This window comes from Pezoporus flaviventris, unplaced genomic scaffold (assembly GCF_033815535.1).
Source record: "Pezoporus flaviventris isolate CSIRO_AGI_PZ_B2104156 unplaced genomic scaffold, CSIRO_AGI_Pfla_v1 ptg000037l, whole genome shotgun sequence".
Classification (NCBI taxonomy): domain Eukaryota; kingdom Metazoa; phylum Chordata; class Aves; order Psittaciformes; family Psittacidae; genus Pezoporus; species Pezoporus flaviventris.
The window spans coordinates 3,860,687-3,880,649 of NW_026892585.1; the positions used below are offsets into that span (position 1 = coordinate 3,860,687).

Sequence of the window (19,963 nt, forward strand, 5' to 3'; positions counted from 1 at the left end):
CTGGACCACCGAGAGGAAAACAGATGTAGGGAACTGAACTTGGCAAGGAGAAGATGTTTTGGCCTTACCTCTTTTGCTGTCAGTGCAAAGGCTGTCTTGGCCAAAGGGAATTTGGAGGTTCAAAAAGATTGAGGTGAATGATGAGTGGATCACCTGGGACAACAGCGTAGACAGTGGCTGTCTCTAAAACCAGCTTCAGCTCTGTCCCATGCCTGCGGGTTGAGTCACGCACAGGGAAAGTGGACTAAATCTAAATGACAAGGAAAGGAACTGCACAAGGAATAGACGGCACAAACACCTTCCTAATGAGCAAGGATGAGAACTACAGATGCGCAAACCGCCCTTTCAATTCACTTGAATTGCAGAAGAAGAATTGCACAAGGCCTGACCACGCCAGCAGATGGAGAGGATGGGATTGTTTGGCCAGGTGTGACTTTGGCTCATCCACGAAATCAGTCCAAATACTCGTTTTTGCAAAAGCTGCTCCCTTCAGTTACCATCAGCTGCATCTCTCCTGAGACAGGGTCTTCTGGATGAGCACTTCTCTAATAAACACTTCTGGGTCATCTGTCCATGCCAACGCTGATACCGGAGGCAACGGATGGTGCGCTGCCATATCAGTGGTGGGTATCTCACAGCCTGGCTTGTGGCTTAGATAAACATCTCCCTCTAACCCTTCCTTGCAGAAAACTCTTGGGCATCCTGTAAACTGGCAAGTCAATGATAAGACCTCCTGTAAAGGTGGGAGGGGCTGAACGCATCTTTCGGTCGCAAGGAAGGTTTTAATTCTTTGGCTTGTTCTGCTTTTTGCTTTTATTAAGTTCCCTTCTTTTGGTTTTGATGTGCCCCCACCTCCGCCTCCCATCCCATATAAAAGGTTACTCTCCTCCCTGTCATGCGAATCAGTTTTGGTTGACCTCTCTGCACTGTCGTGATTTATTTGGTCAGTGGCACATACCTGATGTCACCTAGTAAAGAGGTAAGGCTGCTTTCTGCTCCCCTTCTCCTGCCAACCATTAGTTTTACAGCAGCATCCTCTGCATCGCAGTGAGAGCTCTTCACCCTTTCCTCTCAACTTCGTGGTCTCCTCTTGTTAGTCTCCGCCAGGTTGTTCTTCTCCAAGGAGGATGTGATAAAACCACGCTGCCATGTTAGAAGGGGACCTCAGAGCTCCCCTATTATGGTCTACAGTTATCCTTAGTGCTTTTCACTCGTCTTTCTCTCCAAGCTCTTGCAGGACCTTTGCTCACGCCACCTTCCAGCCATTTTCTGCAGCATTTCATTTGCTCAGAGATTTCTTTTTGTTATCCTCTCTCCAGTTTTCCTCACAGGCTCTCCCAGGGACTCCTTTCTTTGGGAGGCCATCACAAGGTGTTTCTGGGTTCATCTTTATCCTCTTAATTTTCATGAGCTGGCAGATACGGGGGTTTTTAAGCTTCATTTGCTGGTGTTCAAACATCCTAAGTTTTCATTGTCTGTAGCCACAACCATTCTTCTCTTTTTGTGGCTCTTTTCCTCTTTCTATGCATGCACTCTTGGTCAGTCTCCTTACAAAGACAGACCTGCTGCAGCATGAAATGCACTGGGATGGCAGCTTCTGCAGTACAAATGCTGCTTTGCAAGGCAGTGTGGTCCCACCATTCCTCTCCACCCAACCCAACAAGGATCCTTTGCTGCCCTGCTCCTCTGGTGGAAGCCAAGCTTCTCACCCAAGGCAGCGAGCAGATACAAAAACCTGCTTCAGAAGCATTTCCTACTTGAAAGTCCTCCAAGGAAGGACTGGGCAAAAGGCAATAAGCCAGATAGATAGGTTCTTCTTTCAGGCCAGTGCCATATGAATCGTATTAAAGTGGAATCCATAAGGCTGCAGACCTGGTCCCTGCTAACAGTGTGACTGAAAGATGAGAAGCACATCTGAAGTGTGGCATGTGTGCTAAGGACAGGTCGACTGATCTCAAAGGGTTGCTGATGATGGGAGATCACCCCTTAACCAAGAAGGGTTCTTCCAGGGTAGATCATATATGGATTCAATGCTATTCACTACTCCTATTCTGGAAATCAAGAAAAATCACCACTGATGAACTTGAAAGGAGATGCTGAGTTTGATGGAGTAGGAAATGATGAGTGGAGCAAAGATAAGCATGCAGATACACGGTGGTTTACTGGGGCAAAAACATGACAGCCAAAACTAAGAGAGAGCAATGCCTATAGAGCAAGAGGTGGGGTTTTCCTGAAAAGCAGGTGCTTAAAGAAAGATTTTATGTCACTGCTAACGTGGGTGAAGAGCTGAATTTTGCCCCTAGTGCAACGACATGTGAAGGAAGAGATTAGTGGGACCCTTACATGGACAGCAGAGCACCAAGAGGAGCAGCTTCTTGTTCCCTGAGCAGAGCTGATGAAACGGGTACCGCAGCGTTGCCTGCTCATCTGCTGTCTGCATCTTCAAAGGACTGCTAGTAAACTGCAGTGAAGATGCACACGTTGTGCAGGGCGACAAAGTGCACTGGAGGAACATCTCCCAGTGACAGAGTTGAAAACCTCCAGAGGTGCAGCTTGTGACAGGTAACTGAGAAGCCATCTCCCTACAATCCTTTTATCCCAGTGAAACACAGAAGCAGGAGATCCCACATCTCCTGCTGTCTGCACACCAAGCTTCTCAGGAAGAAATGCTTCAGCCAAGTGTAAGTTACTGGCCAGGATAACAATGCTAGTGGCATATAGGACAGCAGCAAATAGCATAACTGAACCAAAGGTATAACAGGATAACACTGGAGATCAAACCAGGAGATGTATGCTCTGTCCTGGACAGAGATCTTTGATTCTTCCTACCCTCCCAACCACCTCCTGTAGCTTTCTTGTTTCCTCTTCTCATCATGTCTCTTCAGTTTCTCCTGCTACCAAGAAAGCAGCCTCCCCTGTTGAGAAACAGCTTTTACTTCTGCTTAACTGATCTCTTCTGGGACATGGAGAAGAGCAGCGCTTGCCAGGTGCTAGCACTGATGTTCTGCTGGTGGGACTCAAACCATTTGACTACCAATGGCCTCTGCACTCCCTTCTCCTTTCCCAGGATCCCCCAAAAGACCAACAGAGCCCCCAGGAGAAATGCATGGAAGCTGCTGAGCTTCCTGCTGTGACAAGAGCCATGGTAAACTCCTGCTCTTACACCACGCACCCATGCACGTGTGCGCACCCTGCTTCTTATCTGGTATATTATTACTGCTACCATTGGCACCAGGTCAGTGGTAGCAGATAATGTGCTGCATAGAAAACCTGCCACAGGAGATACCAAGCAGCATGACTTAACACGCCTTCGTTTGGTTTCATAGCAAGATAAGTGGGGGTCAGGAAGCTCAAGCAACAAGAAGGAACCTTCCCCTCACTGACTCCATACAGCCATTGCATGACCGAGTGACTCCATATACATTCAATTACAGAGTGCAATCTGCAGACTGAATGATGTGGCTGGAACCACACCTCACTCACACACACACACACACACCTCGAGTGCCTTCCTCCTCTCTGCCCACCCCAGATGACCCCTTGAGTAGTTTTGCTATGGTTAAGATGCGTTTTACACCCCATAAGAAAGAACAAGGTTTCGGCTGAGTGTGAGCTGCTCAGTGACAGCTGTTTTACTGATCATTGGTTAAGGTGAAGCTGCTTTCACTCAGTGATCAGACCCAGTGGAAACTTTGCGCTTCCTTACACATAAGGTGCGTTTTGTTTGATTTCAGAGTTTAAGGGACCATCTCTGATGAGCACTGAGGGAAGAAAGCACTCGTGATACCATCTGTAAGGAAGTACGAAGCTTCCGTTAAGAGGCAGCTACCCAATGCTCCTGCAGCTGCTGGCTATTGCTGTGTAGGCAGCACCTCGACAGAGCTACCTGGGCAGAAGCAAGTGATCCTGCACCTTTAGAGCAAAGAAGCTTCTTCCCATCATCCCAGAAGAAAGGAGGAGAAAAGGTAAAGCTCACAAAGTGCAGTTGCGCATCCTGTATGCTCATCATATGTAGCTGCAGTGCTGCTTCATTAAGCTTCAAGGTAACTTTTAAAACCCTTTTAACTCCTGCATCAGCAGAGGTGTATGTGCATTCTGTTTGATATGTTTTCAGGTTTAAGTATTGCAGTATATTGCACTGAAGGTATATTGCATTCAGGTACGGCTAGGTGCAGTTGCCGCAGCGCTCTCATCCTCACACCACTGGCATCAAACAGTTCTGTCACTGTCACTTGTGATTCAGATTAAGCTCCTCGTTGTGTGTAATGGGACACGACTGTAGGCTGGAGAGGTGTTGTGCCTGGGATGACACACAGGAGGGGTCGGGTTAATGGAAGTCAGTGTTTGTTGTTATGCAGCAGCAAGGCACAGTGTAAAGTCAAAGAAATCAATGATGCTGTTCTGCTATTCCTAAACACAGACAAAGGTGAAGGACAGAACTCAGGCTTAGAAAAGCTCTGTTGTGTGAAGCTAAAACAGTAACACACATCAGTGATACATCAGCAGTATATCTGCATTGTGTCCAGGTTACCTCAAAGTAACATGACTGGAATAGGTTGCCCAGGGAGGTTGTGAATGCTCCATCCCTGCAGTGTTCAAGACCAGGTTGGAGGAGGCCTTGGGTGAGATGGTTTAGTGTGAGGTGTCCCTGCCCATGGCAGGGGGGTTGGAACTGGATGATCTTAAGGTCCTTTCCAACCCTAACTATTCTATGATTCTATGACTTAAACCCCTGTCTCTGCCTGTTAGAAAAGAACATGCATACAAAAATGACCAATTCCTGTTACTCATTTAGCCATTGAAGACAGCACTTACTGAAACCTGAGGTCAGCTTTCAGTGAGTGTGAATTCTTCAGAAAGGTCAGATCCATTTTCGTTACTGTCTTCTTACAATAATGTTTGCCTGATGAGAGAGGGGGTGAAACCCTGAACTGCTACGAATAGAGGCTTTGCTTTATTCCACACAGGATTTATCCCTCTCAGATTTGATATCTGTGGTCCGTACCTTTCACTCCTGTTTGCTTTCCTCTTCACTAAGCTCTGCTGCTTGACATCCAGGCTGCACAGTGCTGTAAGGACTAAACAAATGCATGTCAGGTGTGATGGGGAACGGCTGAGGGACCTGGGGGGTTCAGTGTGGAGAAGAGAAGGCTCAGGGGGGACCTGATCGCTGCCTACAACTGCCTGAGAGGAGGCTGTAGTGAGGTGGGGTCGGTCTCTGCTCCCAAGGAACAAGGGACAGGACAAGAGGAAACGGCCTCAAGCTGCACCAGGGCAGGTTTAGATGGAGCTGAGGAACAATTCCTTCCCCAGAGGGTGCTCAGGCATTGGAACAGGCTGCCCAGGGCAGGGCTGCAGTCACCGTCCCTGCAAGTGTTCACACAGCGTGGAGACGAGGCCTCAGTGCCATGGGTTAGTGGTGGCCTTGGAGTGCTGGGGAACGGTTGGACTGGGTGAGCTTAAAGGGCTTTCCCAACCTGGTTGGCTCTATGACAGTACATTTTGCAAGGGTGCACGTGCAGGATGCTTAACCTGTGTTAGAGAGCCTTTAGTGAGAAGCGTTTTATAAGTCAATCACTGCTAATGATTCAGACTTGTGAGGTAACCGCGCGATCTTCGTGCACCAAAAGTTACTGACGTTTTTATGTTCTCTCCTTCTCAGGAACTGGGGGAAAAACCATGAATTTTTCAAGTACTGAGTCCTTTGAAGTCGACACCTCAACCTCATATGAGTATTACGACAATTACGACGATGCTCCAAAACCCTGCAATAAGGAGGCTGTCAGGAGGTTCGCAACCTCCTTCGTACCTGTTCTCTATACTCTGGTCTTCCTGGTCGGGCTCACGGGAAACATTCTGGTCGTCGTGGTCCTCTTCAAATACAAGAGGTTGAAGAGCATGACTGATGTGTACCTGCTGAACCTCGCCATCTCAGACCTGCTCTTTGTTTTATCCTTGCCCTTCTGGTCTTATTTCATGATAGACCAATGGGTTTTCGGAACTCTCTGGTGTAAAATTATCTCGTGGATCTACCTGGTGGGGTTTTACAGCGGGATATTTTTTATTATGCTCATGAGCATAGACAGATACCTGGCTATTGTTCGTGCAGTGTTTTCCTTGAAAGCAAGGACTGCCTTCCATGGCTTGGTTACTAGCTTTGTCGTATGGCTTGTAGCTCTTTCAGCCTCAGTTCCAGAACTTGTATTCGCAGAATCTTTTACTGAAAAGAATTATACTACCTGCATGGCAAGATATCCAGGCAATTTCACAACATGGAAGCTTGTTTCCACTTTGGAAATCAACATCTTAGGGCTCCTAATCCCTCTTACAGTTATGACGTTTTGCTACTCCATGATCATTAAAACATTAGTGCACTGTAGAAACGAGAAAAAGAACAAGGCCGTGAGGATGATCTTTGCTGTCATGATTGTGTTTTTCTTCTTTTGGACCCCTTACAACATCGTTATCTTTTTGAAGCTGCTGGAAAACATGGGAGTCTTTAGAGGCTGTCAAGCGAGCAGCAGTCTGGACTATGCCTTCCAGGTGACAGAAATCCTCGGCCTTTCTCACTGTTGCCTCAATCCAGTCATCTACTTCTTCATGGGGGAGAAGTTTAAGAAGTACGTGAAGATGCTCTTTAAGAACTGGTGGTTACCTGGAGAGATGTGCAAGTGGTGTAGAGTTCACATCACTTACCACTCCGAATCCACCAGTTCTTTCCACACGCAGTCTACAGGGGATCAAGAGGCTCTGTAGCGCGTTTCGCACCGCCCACGGGACTCACCAGCAAGCCGACTGACAAGGGGAGGAACTCCAGAGAGCCAAGGAGGTGCACATGCATTTAACAATAAGCTAGTGCTGGACAATGAGTCACGTCAGCTTTGATTTCTGCCCCTAGATTCGCTGAAGGCTATGACAGAAGGTGCCCTACGTGTGAAGTGTGGGAGATGGACACACAAGTTTTGTATGCTGCAATCCCCAATTGCTGCTCAGCTGTAACGGCAGCCCCAGCTCTCTGCAAAGCACTGTGCTGTGCATCTGCTTTTCACCAGGGTCAGCATGGAGGTTGGCCCCTCGCACGGAGGGGGAAAGGAGAGTCTTGTCACCAGCATCTGGAAAACACATTTGTTTCTTCCAGGAGGATTATTAGTACTGTTGTGTTTTATTCTGCGTAGGACTTGTTCGCTCTGACTCTTAGCAAGCTCTTAACAGTACCTGCAACTGTCAAATGTTTCATCTCAGGGGAGGGGGATAAGCCCTCTGTCATTAAGGACCTCAGATATGCTCTTTATGTGCACAAAGACGCAAAGCAAATGCATTACATTGTGTTACAGACAGTTTCTCTTAGGTATCCAAGTTGCCACTTGTACCTATGTGTAAGTGTGTATACAGGCATTTTGAATTACTTTATCACTGTAACTCAGGTTTCTGTATTTTAATTAACATTTTTTAAGTGCTTTGGATAGAAGTGTTTTAAAAAACCTTATTTTCCAGCCTGTGTGAATAAATTCAAAGCATCTTGGTTAAAAGTCTGTCTTTAAAAGTGAATGTTCTTTGTTTCAGAAGTACTTAACCCCAAGGCTCAGTTTTCACTCACTGAACATGTATCTGGCCATCAAGAGAGTAAAACCAGAGACTGTATAGAAATGGTCTGTCAGAAACCACACCAAGAATCCTGGGGCTTGATAACAGCAAAACGCAAAGAGTGCGATGCTTCAGTAGCCACTCACAGACTACACAGCATTAATCAAAGACCTGATCAGGAAGCAAACTCACACTGCAGTGCTGAGGTTGTGGCACAAAAATGACTTAAGAAGAGTTAAAACTCAGTACGGTGGTTGGCGGCAGGTAAAGTAAGAGTTGAAAAAGTACACATTGGCAGGTATTTCTTTGTGTCTTTGTGCTGGATCACGACCATTCAACATGAAGACTTAGGTTGCCAGTAACAAAGTGCCTGCTCAGCACATAGGCAAAGAGCAGACAAGAAGGAAAGGCTTGGAGAAGACATGTAAAAATACCATAGTGGTGTTGCTCTCATGACCCTAAACAAGAAGTGTTAAGTGGAAGCTCATCTGTGTGACACAAGACAGAGCGAAAAAGTCTCATGCACACACACATCCATCCATCAATTTTGGGGCTGAATTACCATCAGCTCTTTGCTGAGGCTGACAAGCAAGGATCTGCATTAATGCAGGTAACAAGAATAGCTGTGGAAGACATTACTTGTGGCAAGAGAAGTGTCTTCCTTCCCAAGAAAAACCACTATCGAGTCTTACTACTCAAAACCTTACAACCACTGAGTAAATCGGTTGTGGAAAAATGCTGCAAGAAGTGGGTTAAGCCGTTCATTACCTACTTTGAAAGAGAAGACAAATTACAAGTGCTTGAAAGCCACTGAACCCAACAACACGTCACTCCCAAAGCCAGCACGGCACCTTGTCCTCACAGATGCGATGCTGCACTGTGAGCTGCTGAGCTATTCACTGGTTAAGTGCACAGATGAACTTGGAAGCCAGACAGAGCACCACGGTTCTAGTCAGTAAGAATAAATCACTCCTTTAGAGGAGCCTTGCTTTCCAGTCTGGGGGAAGCAAGCAAAAAGCAAGCCATAGACAGGTTCTTGATGACCATGAGGTAAGAGAGGTCATCAAGTGTTTGATACAGGGTTGAGGAATGGCATCAAGACAACCAGCAGCTTGCAGGCTGGTCCAGCTCAGGGCATACACCCTGTGGTGGGGAGGGCACTGAATCTGCTCATGTGTGGAACGAATGTGCTGCACCCATTGCCATGCATAGAGCTGGTGTAAAACCTCTGTGATGCTCTGATTCTCTTCTCCACACGAAACTCAGGCGCTTCACATAGCTCGGCGTTGTGCCCCACAGCCTGTGGGCATGGGCCTTTGGTCAGAGGGTGCCTGTTGCAGACAGAACTCTCACTGGGTGAGCATTGTCCTTGCTCCTCTGACCAAACAACCTCTCCCAGTCCACCCAGTGATACCCATCACTCCTCAATGTGTGTGCTGGAGAAGCAACCAAGCTGGAAGCTGTGCTCTGAGTAGGTTTGCTGATTCGGGTGCAAGGGGGGGGGACTCACCTTTAAAGTGATGGGCTCAGGAATTCAGGTCCTGGAGCTCATCAAACCTGGGTGGCTTCCTCCTCTGTCACTTGGAACAAACCCTTCTCCTCCGTGCACTGAGCTACAGTGGATGATGCCGCTCCTCTTTGTAGAGAGGGCTTTGGCATCTGCTGGTGAGAAAGGACAAGAGGATGGTGTTAGTACAGACAGGAATACAGCAGGGATTTTCATAATGCCACTTGGACAAAGGTGCCGTTTTAGCTGAACAGGAAGTTTCCAAGCAATGAGTGATGAAGTACAGACCTCCTGGACCATTAAAGACTAGAATATCAATCCACTGACGGGCATTCTAGTGAAGCAAAGCTGACTCATTCTTAAACCCACACTTTTACATCAGGGTTCCTCGGAAGGCCAGCCTGTGCCCTCCCTTCTGCTGAGCTCAACTGGCATAGCAAAACAGATGAAGGGAAGAATCAGCTTAATTATATGAAGCACGAATCATGATGAAAACATAAACCCAAGTTGGCTGGTTGTTTTCATACAGCACTTAGGTCACTGCAGCACTCCCTAAGCATGACACTTGATTTTTACTCTGGAAGTCAGCCTCATTCCTTTTGACTGTACTGTGTGCAGTTCTGGTGTCCTCAACATAAGAAGGACATGGAGCTGTTGGAGCAAGTCCAGAGGAGGCCATGAGGATGCTCAGGGGCTGGAGCACCTCCTGTATGGAGACAGGCTGAGAACATTGGGAGTGTTCAGCCTGGAGAAGAGAAGCTGCGTGGAGACCTCAGAGCAGCTTCCAGTGTCTGAAGGGGGCTACAAGGATGCTGGAGAGGGACTCTTCATCAGGGACTGTAGTCATAGGACAAGGGGTGATGGGTTCAGACTGAAACAGGGGAAGTTCAGGTTAGATCTAAGGCAGAAGTTCTTCCCTGTGAGGGTGCTGAGGCGCTGGCACAGGGTGCCCAGAGAAGCTGTGGCTGCCCCATCCCTGGCAGTGTTCAAGGCCAGGTTGGACACAGGGGCTTGGAACAACCTGGTCTGGTGTGAGGTGTCCCTGCCATGGCAGGGGGTTGGAACTGAAGTTCCTTTCCAACCCAAACCATTCTATGACTGTGCAAAAGAAGCACTATGGTCACCAGCATCCTCCCAGTCTGCTCCTCCGAGTCTATGAGCAAAACAGGAATTGCTGTTCTCCTTCCTATCCTAATGCTGTTTGCCTCTGCCCCAGCACCAGCTTTGCACACTGGTCTGAAGGCTAGTACAATCCAACAGGCACTGCAGTGCTCCTCCAACACTAGGATGCTTCCAGCAGGGATCTACACGCACACATTTTCCTCCAGGAGCTCTTCCTTGTTCCCAATTATATCCAATCTCTCTCTCTTAACACAGCCTGAGACCAACTTCATCAACTCCCATCTCTGACACAAATATGCCCATTTGACTCGATTTACAGAAATCAAGGGCCATTTAGTAATGCCATTCCAAATGATCATTAAAACACTACTGAAGGCAAATCCTATAAGGACCCCACTGGACTTTGCTACTCTGGGTATGAATGAAGCTTTTAAGTAGGAGGCTGGAAATGAATAGTCGATAGAACTGTTATGAGATTTCTACACTTGCATAACTGATAAAACCTTTCAAAGGTGATGCAGTGCTGATGGTATCTGCAGTCATCTTACTGTAACCCAGCACTGATGGATGCAGGTCCTGATCGCAGGCAGTGTATTTAAGCTCAGTAATGGCACGGTGCTGCAAAATGAAAGCTACAGAGGCACCAAGAACTGTGGAAGATTCCAAAGAGATGTTTGTTTCCTTGCTTTTGCTTTTAACGAGTACAGCAAGTAATCGAGAGCCTGATCTGCAGCACTGCTCTGCTTCCGCAGATAGGAAAACCTCAGAAAAGGTACTTTCGGTGCTGCTAGCAACCTGTAAGACAACAGACTGCGTGAAGGTTGGCGGTACCAGACCCACTCTTCCGCTCCAAAGAGACCGGGGGCATTTGATCAGCATTTCCCAAGCAGCCAAGCTCAGGATGAGACTTTTGCACCCGGGACTGCGATTGGAACAACTGGTAGAGGTGTCTGTGTGGAAAGCTTGTCTCTTGTGCACAGGGAATTGTCCTTCTTGAAGCATCGCCATTGAAGTGTCGTGGGTTGGGCAGCCGGATCCAAGAAAAGGTCCCTCCCTGACGTTGGGCCTGTCACCATCACACACAAAGAGAAAGAGCAATACCAGCTAATAGTAACACTGAGGTATCTTAATCAAAGTGGAGAAAGACCACAAGAGATCTCTGTACTTACTCAGAATCGGTAAACTGAAACTTGACCACAAGTCAGACCCGGTGACTTGCCTCTGACGCTACCAAAATAGGTGGGAAAGCTGTAAAAAGCAGATAAGGAAGAGAAAGGATGCTTGCTCCCATTGCTTCTGCCCTTGCTGCTCTTTCACAGTACCAGGAATAGAAAGGAACCAGGGCTGGTTGACTGCAAGGAACAACATCGTCTACAGGGCCTTGTAGACAAACAGTGTTGAGAAGCTGCAGAGCATAAGTCCACCCTTGCCATCAAAGCACTCTCCAGAAGAGTGAAACCCATAGCACGAGGTGTTTTGGGTTAAAAACCCCTGCAGCACTTCAGAGCAGGGGCTGCAGAGCTTACATAAAGAAAGAAAAGGGAAGTATGGATTTAGGCTGTTTTCTCCTCAGTTCTGCTTCACCAACCCATCTCTGCACAACGCAGGTCAGTGCTCGCTGCCTTTCCTGAGAAATACTAGGGAATCCCCAAAATCCCTGTCCTGGGTTCAGCAACAATCCCCCATGGGGATGCTGGCTCTCATCTGCTCCTGCTCTGGCTTCTTGCATGAACACACATGCCACAAGCTCCTCTCCCACAGCCACATGGAGTAAATCCATTCATTCCCTCACCAGCTCAAGCTCACGTTCTCCACAGAGTCAAGCAAGCAGGACCCCATCTTCTGACAGCACTGCAGAGCATTTCGCATTTGAAGAGGCAGGTTCTGGAAGATGTCCCCACTCTTGGCAGGGGGTTGGAGCAGACGACCTTCAAAAGGTCCCTTCCAACCCAAACCATTCTGGGATTCTCTGGTTCTATGCAGATCTCAGCACTGGAAAGGACAGATTTTTGGTGGCAGATGCACTGGCTACTGATCATAGAATCACAGAATGGTTTGGGTTGGAAAGGACCTTAAGATCACCCAGTTCCAACCCCCCCTGCCATGGGCAGGGACACCTCACACTAAACCATCTCACCCAAGGCTCTGTCCTGGCCTTGAACACTGCCAGGGATGGAGCATTCACAACTTCCTTGGGCAACCCATTCCAGCGCCTCACCACCCTCACAGTAAAGAACTTCTGCCTTATATCCAATCTAAACTTCCCCTGTTTCAGTTTGAAACCATCACCCCTTGTCCTGTCACTACAGTCCCTAATGAAGAGTCCCTCCCCAGCATCCTTATAGCCCCCCTTCAGATACTGGAAGGCTGCTATGAGGTCTCCACGCCCTTTAACCCAACACCATTGCTTGCATTTCACTTCAGCTTAAATCCCCTTTTGAGTAAGCACAGCCTGTTTTTCACCATTATTGAAAGAGAATATTTCATTATTTCTCATTAAAAGTACATACTGATGGGGGAAATCATTGCAGAAGCCTTCATGCAACCAAAAGCTGTGGAAAGCACTCATGGATTGGTCTTAATTTAACACACTACCTTTTGTGAGCAACTTGGATAGAGGAAATCCACCACACTAATCCACTACTAATAATACAGTAATTTACTCCATGTACCCATGGGAATGGGCCGGAGTTTAGGACAAAGCCAGCATAGGAAGCAAGGTTTCACTAAGGTGATGAATGCTACTGAAGAAAACCCACCAGGAAGAGAAGGGGTTTTAATGGCAGTTGGTTTATAATGACTTGGTTCATAAGAACCTGCCAAGCAAATGAAGTTTTGATGCTGCTGCAGTGTAAAAACCCCACAGCATTTTATAGACTATCAAAACGGGACTGCATGGATTCAGTGTCGATGGTTAAACCTTGAATGTGCATTATGAAAGGTCAGCTCTTCAGTGACAGTGATCTAACCATTTGCGTCAGAGGCCGAGAAGGGTCAGCAGGAAGCAAGATTCTGCAGAGCTTTTCCTTTGTGGGACTGTTTCAGTTCCAGGAATGGGTTTGTATGGATGGAGTCAGGGCATAAACAGGGAAAGCAGCCCACCTCTTCTGTAAGGTGACTCACAATACAGACCTGAGCCATAATATGGTACGACTGAATGCGGCTTGGGCTTTCAGGAGGGCACGTGTCTCATTCACGAATTGTCACAATGACATAAAGCACTGGAGATGTTCAGTCTTCCAAGTTCCTGGAAAAAATACAGGAAGAGCTCTAGAAACATCAGCTGCTTGTACAGAAATAGCTGTGGAAAAGCTGATACTGAGAGTGGAGGAAACAGGCGGCTAGCATCAATGCTCATTTCGGTGACAACTAAAATCATCTTCCATAGTTTGACACCTGAGTCCACAGGAACCCACAAGGATACTGTAAGAGCCCACCAAGTTTAGCAAAAGCAAAACAAAGCACAGTAAAACAAAATCCAAACAGATCTGTCACTACCTATCAACCAGAGTTTGTATCAGCCTGAAACAGGGGAAGCTCAGGTTGGATCTAAGGCACAAGTTCTTCCCTGTGAGGGTGCTGAGGTGCTGGCACAGGGTGCCCAGAGAAGCTGTGGCTGCCCCATCCCTGGCAGTGTTCAAGGTCAGGCTGGACAGGGCTTGGAGCAAGCTGCTCTAGTGTGAGGTGTCCCTGCCCATGGCAGGAGGTTGGAACTGGGCGAGCTTTAAAGTCCTTTTCCAACCTAAACCATTCTATGATTCCCAAGTCGAACGAGCATCCCATTTTTGCATCAAAATGCATACAGCCTGACAACAAGCAAGTAATCCCCCAAATCAAAACACTGTGAAGCACAGACCAAGGTTGTTCAAAGAGAGCTGATGCTTTTAAATGATCTCAATTACTCCAAACACCAGTCTGCAATTCAGAGTGTGAGCTTTAAGAGTTTGGGGCTGGTTTATTTTACATACTGAGTCATGGTGAGCAAGCAGCTGAATCCGCAGCTAAAGCTGAGTCTCTTCCACTGAAAAGGGCTTAAAAGCACTGAAATTGCAGCTCAACTTAGCAAGAAACAGCAAACCAACAAATAGCCTGGAGAAGAGAAGCTGTGTGGAGACCTTGTAGCAGCTTTCCAGTATCTGAAGGGGGCCTGTAGGGATGCTGGGTAGGGACTCTTCATTAGGGACTGTAGTGACAGGACAAGGGGTGATGGGTTAAAACTGAAACAGGGGAAGTTTAGATTGGATATAAGGAGGAAATTCTTTCCTGTGAGGGTGGTGAGGCACTGGAATGGGTTGCCCAGGGAGGTTGTGAATGCTCCATCCCTGGCGGTGTTCAAGGCCAGGTTGGACAAGGCCTTGGGTAAGATGGTTTAGTGTGAGGTGTCCCTGCCCATGGCAGGGGGGGTGGAACTGGATGATCTTAAGGTCCTTTCCAACCCTAACTATTCCAGGATTCTATAAACCAAAAATCACCTGCAAGCTTAAGGTGTTGAAGCTCAGGAGGCGGTCAGATATGCCCACCTCCAAAAGAGGATACAGGGCTGAATGGCCCCAGTCAAACTCAGCGCCATTGTACTTACATGACAAAATACACCTTCATTAAATGAGAAAAAGATAACAAATGACATGAGCTGGGTGTTTTTGAAGCCCTCAGCCTCTGAGACAGCAGCATTCTCGTGTGCTGCACACTCAAACTCATCACACAGAGAGAGAGAACAAGTCCCTGGATATTCTTTCACCCACCTTTCAGGGCATGTACAACCGGATGGCTGCATTTCGGAGCAAGGTGCTTGCTCACCAGCAACCACAGTGAAACCAAGGCAGGCATCGTTTCCCCTTGGTATTTCATGAACGACTGATAAGAGGTGATGCATATCAAGGGCTGTCACAAAAAGCACGGTTTGCACCTGGAATTGCAAGGATAAAACAGAAGACAACGATAAAGCACTTGGAGAGCAGATCTTTGGGTATTCACAGCCTTGCTGTAAGGCTGATTTCTGTTAGGACGTGGATGTGTTTTCCTCCCCCTGCACATCCAGCCAGGGGAGCTGAACCTTCACCCCAGGTCACTTCCTTTCCTTCATGTGCAGTTCTCCACTCTGAAAGCGTGCAAACGACAGAGCTCAGCATCATTCCCCTTCGCCAGCTCGGTGAGATGCAAAGCCACAGCATGCAGCTGCGCGGCGGTGGCTGAAGGCACCAAGGAAATGAGTCTCTTTCCCCTCTCCACTGCCAACCTGCTTGGGTTTGCAAAAGGAATTGATAGGAATAAAGCCATAAAACCCACCGAGGAGCCACTCTTCACCTGACTCATTATGGTGCTTTTCCCTCTGTCTCCATTAGACCTCTGCCTCCAGAGCATGGTTGTGAACACTGAGTATTCTTGCTTGCTCTTATCTCCACCAGGCTTCAACATCCCTTCAGAGCACTTTATAGCGTACCTACAGGAGAAACAAACTCCATGCAAGTCAAGGTTGCTGCTGCTGTAACCTCAGCTCAGCCGTTCTGCACAGGTTCAGAGTGGAAGAGAAAAAGAAAAGAAGCCTTTTGGGGTGTTTGCAGCACAGGTCTTGCTTCCACTCCTGCATCTGTATCCCAGTCTCCTTTATTACCTAGGCCGGGTGGACAAGCTTAATTTGCAGGTGGTGGGGTGTCCCTTTCTCAACAAAAGGCGTTAAGAGGAGTGTGCAATGTGGCTGATCCTAAACCACCAAGCATCTCGGTGTCAGACAGTTAAAATTAGACAGGCTCCAGAGAAGCTTGAGGTTTTCTTCGAGACATCTGAAGCCTTTGAGTCAAAGCGAGCAGAGACGAGAGGTTAGACTTGAAAAGGTAAAAGAAAAAACCCCAAAAGCTGCCTCAGCAGATACCAACCAGCAGCAGTTTTCTTCTCTGTCAAGGCAAGATAGGTGGGACTCAGTGCTTTAACTAAGTCATGGCTCGACTACAGCCAAACATAAGATGCAAGGCTCGCGCTGTTTTATCCTCAGTAGATACTGCTCTGGCTCAAAGGCCCAGAAGAGCACCACAGGAAAGCACTGCAGCACAAGCCAGTGCTTTGAGAAAACCGTGGGGGAAATCATGCTAACTCCTCAGCAGTTCAGGATGAGGTTCTTGGGTTCTTCAGCACGCCGGATCTACCTACTCGTGGTTACTGCCAACCACATCCTAAGTGGAGGGGGGGGGGGGAAACAGTCACAAAAGCTTGAGAGAAGATATGTTGAGTGCATGCAGACCCCTCTCTCTGAGCCTGAAGTGTTCTGGGACGCCTCACTGGTACAGTGGAAAGGAAAGAAAGGAGTGCAAGTTTTCCTTCCACACAGCTTCTCACCCCGTATGTGCCTGCTGTGAAAACAGCAACCAACACTGTCAGTTAACAGGGGAAGGGTGCAATCTAAAGCTCAGCCACAGACAGGGCCTTAAGAAAGCCAAGAGTTAGATACCAGTTTCTTCTCAACAGTTCTACCTGAGCTTCAGCAGGCAGGTTGCCCAAAGAAATGGTGAATGCCCCATCCCTGGCAGTGCTCAAGGCCAGGTTGGACAGAGCCTTGGCTGACGTGGTCTAGTGCGAGGTGTCCCTGCCCATGGCAGGGGGTTGGAACTGGATGATCTTAAGGTCCTTTCCAACCCAAACCATTCCATGATTCTAAGTCCAGATCCTGCAGCCATCACGCCCAACACACAGCCATTCACCTTCTCCCAAGACAAGTGCTTTGGAGGGTGCTATTGCAGGATTCCACAACCAGGGAAGTCTTCTGGCTAAATTGAGCCTAGAGATCCATAAAGAGCGTTCAGTCTGTTCACCTGACTGAGATCTGTGGGACTTGTGAGAAGGAATCTGTGAGTGAGATTTGGAAGCAAGGAGAATATCGTAAGCAAGCTGGAAGCAAACGCATCTTTACCCAGCGTGTGAACCAGGAGCAGAGAGGTGGAAGCAGTGGACACATCAGCTCTGCGTCAGACAACCAAAGACACACGTAAGACTCCCCTGGTGTGAGGGTAAAAACGAGAAAGGAAGACTAAAACCTGAAACAGAGAAGAGCAATTTCTTAGCTATAGCATTAGAGGGGTGACCCACAATTATGAGGTGTTTCCACGCTCAGATCTCTGGCCCACAACCACTGACCCTACTGGAAATGCTCAGTTAGTATCGGTAGAGAAGCACGAGCCCTACAGAAACACCAAGCTCCAAACAGAAATAGTGCTTACACTGAAAACAAATAAGGAAGCTTCACAGAAAATCCTCTGGAAACACAGGCACTGGCTGCACTTCCTACTCCATTTGCACCAGTATTCAACAGATTCACCCAACACAAGCCCTTACCTGGTGGAGTTTCAAATGCAATTCCCACTTCCATTAGGGAGCCTCTTCCCACCCTCTATCCCCCACTGTCTACCAAAGCCAGTAAGTAAGACAACACAACTCCTGTCCTGCAGCTGTAAGCACGTTACCCAAGCACAAAGATCTTATCGTGATGCTCGCACAGAGTCTGCTAACAACACATGCTGGGGAGTTTTGTGAGCAAGACTGTTTCCCATTGCAACACTACGGAGTTAAAAGTGGGACCTTCCTAAGACCCCAACTTTGCAGTCCTGTGTACACTTGGCTCCTGAAGGGCAAGCACAAAATAGGACTTCTTAAGTATATCCCCAATTCCTTGGCCAGAAAGACCATATATTCTACTGAAAGGGGACTGCATTACCCGAACCAAGCACTGGTTCTGTGAAACTCTTGTAGGTGAAACACACAGGCTCAAGAACTGCCCCATAGCTGGGGGCTGGGGGTCACTACTCCCATCTTTGATAGCATAACAAGAAAATACTGTCTGAAAAGGGATTTTGAGACATGCACTCTTTATTCAGTACAAACAAGACAAAGATCCCTGTGACATGTTTCCAACTTTTTTCCCATTAAGCCCTTTGCATCAAGTCCCAAGATTATCTTGTCCTGCCCAGGTTTGCCTTTGTGTGGAAGGAGAACCATTAAAGCAGACCCCATTCTTCGGCATCTTCAAGTTCCTTTTGACACACCATCTTCCAGCCAGGATCTCAGGGTCACCTACCTTTTAAGTCCTTGCCTGGAAGACAGCATTCTTGCCATTGATCTCTTCAGAAAGAGCTGCTGTAGAACCTGGACCAGGTCAGGATCTGGTCACCCTTTCACATCCTTGCTGAGTCTTCTCTGTTTTGCTCTGTGCCTTTTAATGTATCTGTAAATCCAGTCCATCAGGGAGGTAAGAAAACAACAGAGAGGGCACAGAACAGTCTCAGAGCACACAGACTGCTATGGACAGTGAAGGTGATAACTGGCTTACATACAGCAATGAAGACTTCAGTTAGCTGTGGGCAAGCTTCCTAACAGTAGAAGCTAGAACAGCTTGCCTAGGGAAGACTACAGTCCCCATCATAACAGGTTAGAGAGACTGGGAGTACTTCAGATACAGATGATGTTGGCTTAGGGTACAGAAATACAGAGCTAGACCATCTCTCACAAGCCTTTCATCTTGCATTACCTGTTAAAATAACGTTTGCAGTCTTGTAAAAGCTACATACAGGACCAGGTCAAAGACAATGTACTGCACATCCATCAGCAGTTCCTTTGGGACCTTATGTTGGACATTTGCAAGCAAAAAAGGGAAGATAAGTGATTGCAAAGCCACGTCAGAAGAACATTCTCCAGTAGTTTCCTGCTGATACAATGACCAGTAAATAACCAAGCTGCTGTCAGAGGCTCTGGTCTATACTGTGAGCTATTTGCTCAAACACAGATGGATTTCCAGGAAGTGTGTCCTAGGAAAAGGATCAGAATATCTATTTAGACATACAGAGATCCTGTTGTCCCCAGTGATTTAAATATATCCACAATGAGAGTACAAAGGCACTGCAATAGTCTAATCAGACATCCAGCGATATCAACGTGCCCAACTCCATCCAAAGAGAGCAGATTCCTTCCCCTTGCAGTCCAAGCTTAGGGTGGACTTGTCCTTCTCAGCATGGACAATAAACTATCACCTCCTTCAGAGCACGCTGTTAAACACAGGCCTCTTCTGTGACTGCCATTACAGAACACCCAACACGTATTTGTCAAGTGGAAAGTGTCTGCTGGCCAGTCAGGAGGAAAGAGCAGGTTAAGAAAGAGAATTCAACTACATAGCACACACTATTCACCACTTCATATTCAGCTACCTGCTCATTCATCCTGAGTAATCACATTTAAAGGATTCACCCATGCATAAGCAGGATTAGAGTCTGAGCTTAGAGATCTCACTCCAGGGACAGGAAAAATACCTGTGGTCAGATGAGTGCCTGCAGCTACACTGAGCAGGCAGATTTCAACCCCTACAGAACTGCAAACATCACACCTATCTTCCAGATGGACCTGTGTAAAACCTCTTCTTACAGACCAATTCTGGCTAAATACCAGGTTTACACCCATCTGCTAAAACCACTGTGCCTCTTAGCTGCTGTGTTAACAAAGCAGCACTTCCAAATTCCCAAGGTCAGGCAGCAGGGAGGATGTGAGGAACGACCATTTATAGCATTAGGAATATTTCTTCTTGTCATGCCTTCAGGAGGCAGCCGGCTCCACCAGACAGGCCATCCCACTGAGTTTCAGCATCTGCCTTAGATCACACAGCTACACCACAGGTACCAGCCAGGGCTCTGACAGTAATCCCACACCATGGCCTTCAAAAACATTAGATGCGCCAGTGCCTTGACCCTTGGGTCAAGGTGAGCCAGATGACTCCCC

General features: G+C 47.5%; 2 protein-coding genes across 6 annotated transcripts in view; one reads left to right on the top strand and one right to left on the bottom strand.

The window, feature by feature from the left end:
* LOC133274918 (C-C chemokine receptor type 8-like) overlaps positions 1–3,239 on the bottom strand; it is a 28,566-nt gene extending 25,327 nt beyond the window's left edge. For 3 of the 4 annotated variants that reach the window (XR_009745332.1, XM_061464526.1, XM_061464525.1), the window contains exon 1: positions 2,830–3,235. The gene's annotated coding sequence lies outside the window, so the exon portion shown is untranslated. Of the gene's footprint in view, positions 1–2,829 lie in introns of all 4 variants that reach the window. The other variant, XR_009745331.1, reaches the window with a different exon arrangement.
* LOC133274920 (C-C chemokine receptor type 4-like) lies at positions 836–7,154 on the top strand. 2 transcript variants are annotated; one of them, XM_061464528.1, is made up of 3 exons: positions 836–979; positions 3,735–3,965; positions 5,663–7,154. In XM_061464528.1, the coding sequence occupies exon 3, from the start codon at positions 5,680–5,682 to the stop codon at positions 6,754–6,756; it is 1,077 nt and encodes a 358-aa protein (XP_061320512.1). In that variant the 5' UTR covers positions 836–979; positions 3,735–3,965; positions 5,663–5,679; the 3' UTR covers positions 6,757–7,154. The 2 variants fall into 2 exon arrangements, with proteins under 2 accessions (XP_061320512.1, XP_061320513.1); XM_061464529.1 differs by lacking the exon at positions 836–979 and adding an exon at positions 3,095–3,145.
* Positions 7,155–19,963: the final 12,809 nt, after the last annotated feature.

Coding starts and splice junctions, on each gene's coding strand:
- LOC133274920 (XM_061464528.1), top strand. CDS start 5,680: ATGAATTTTTCAAGTACTGAGTCCTTTGAAGTCGACACCTCAACCTCA.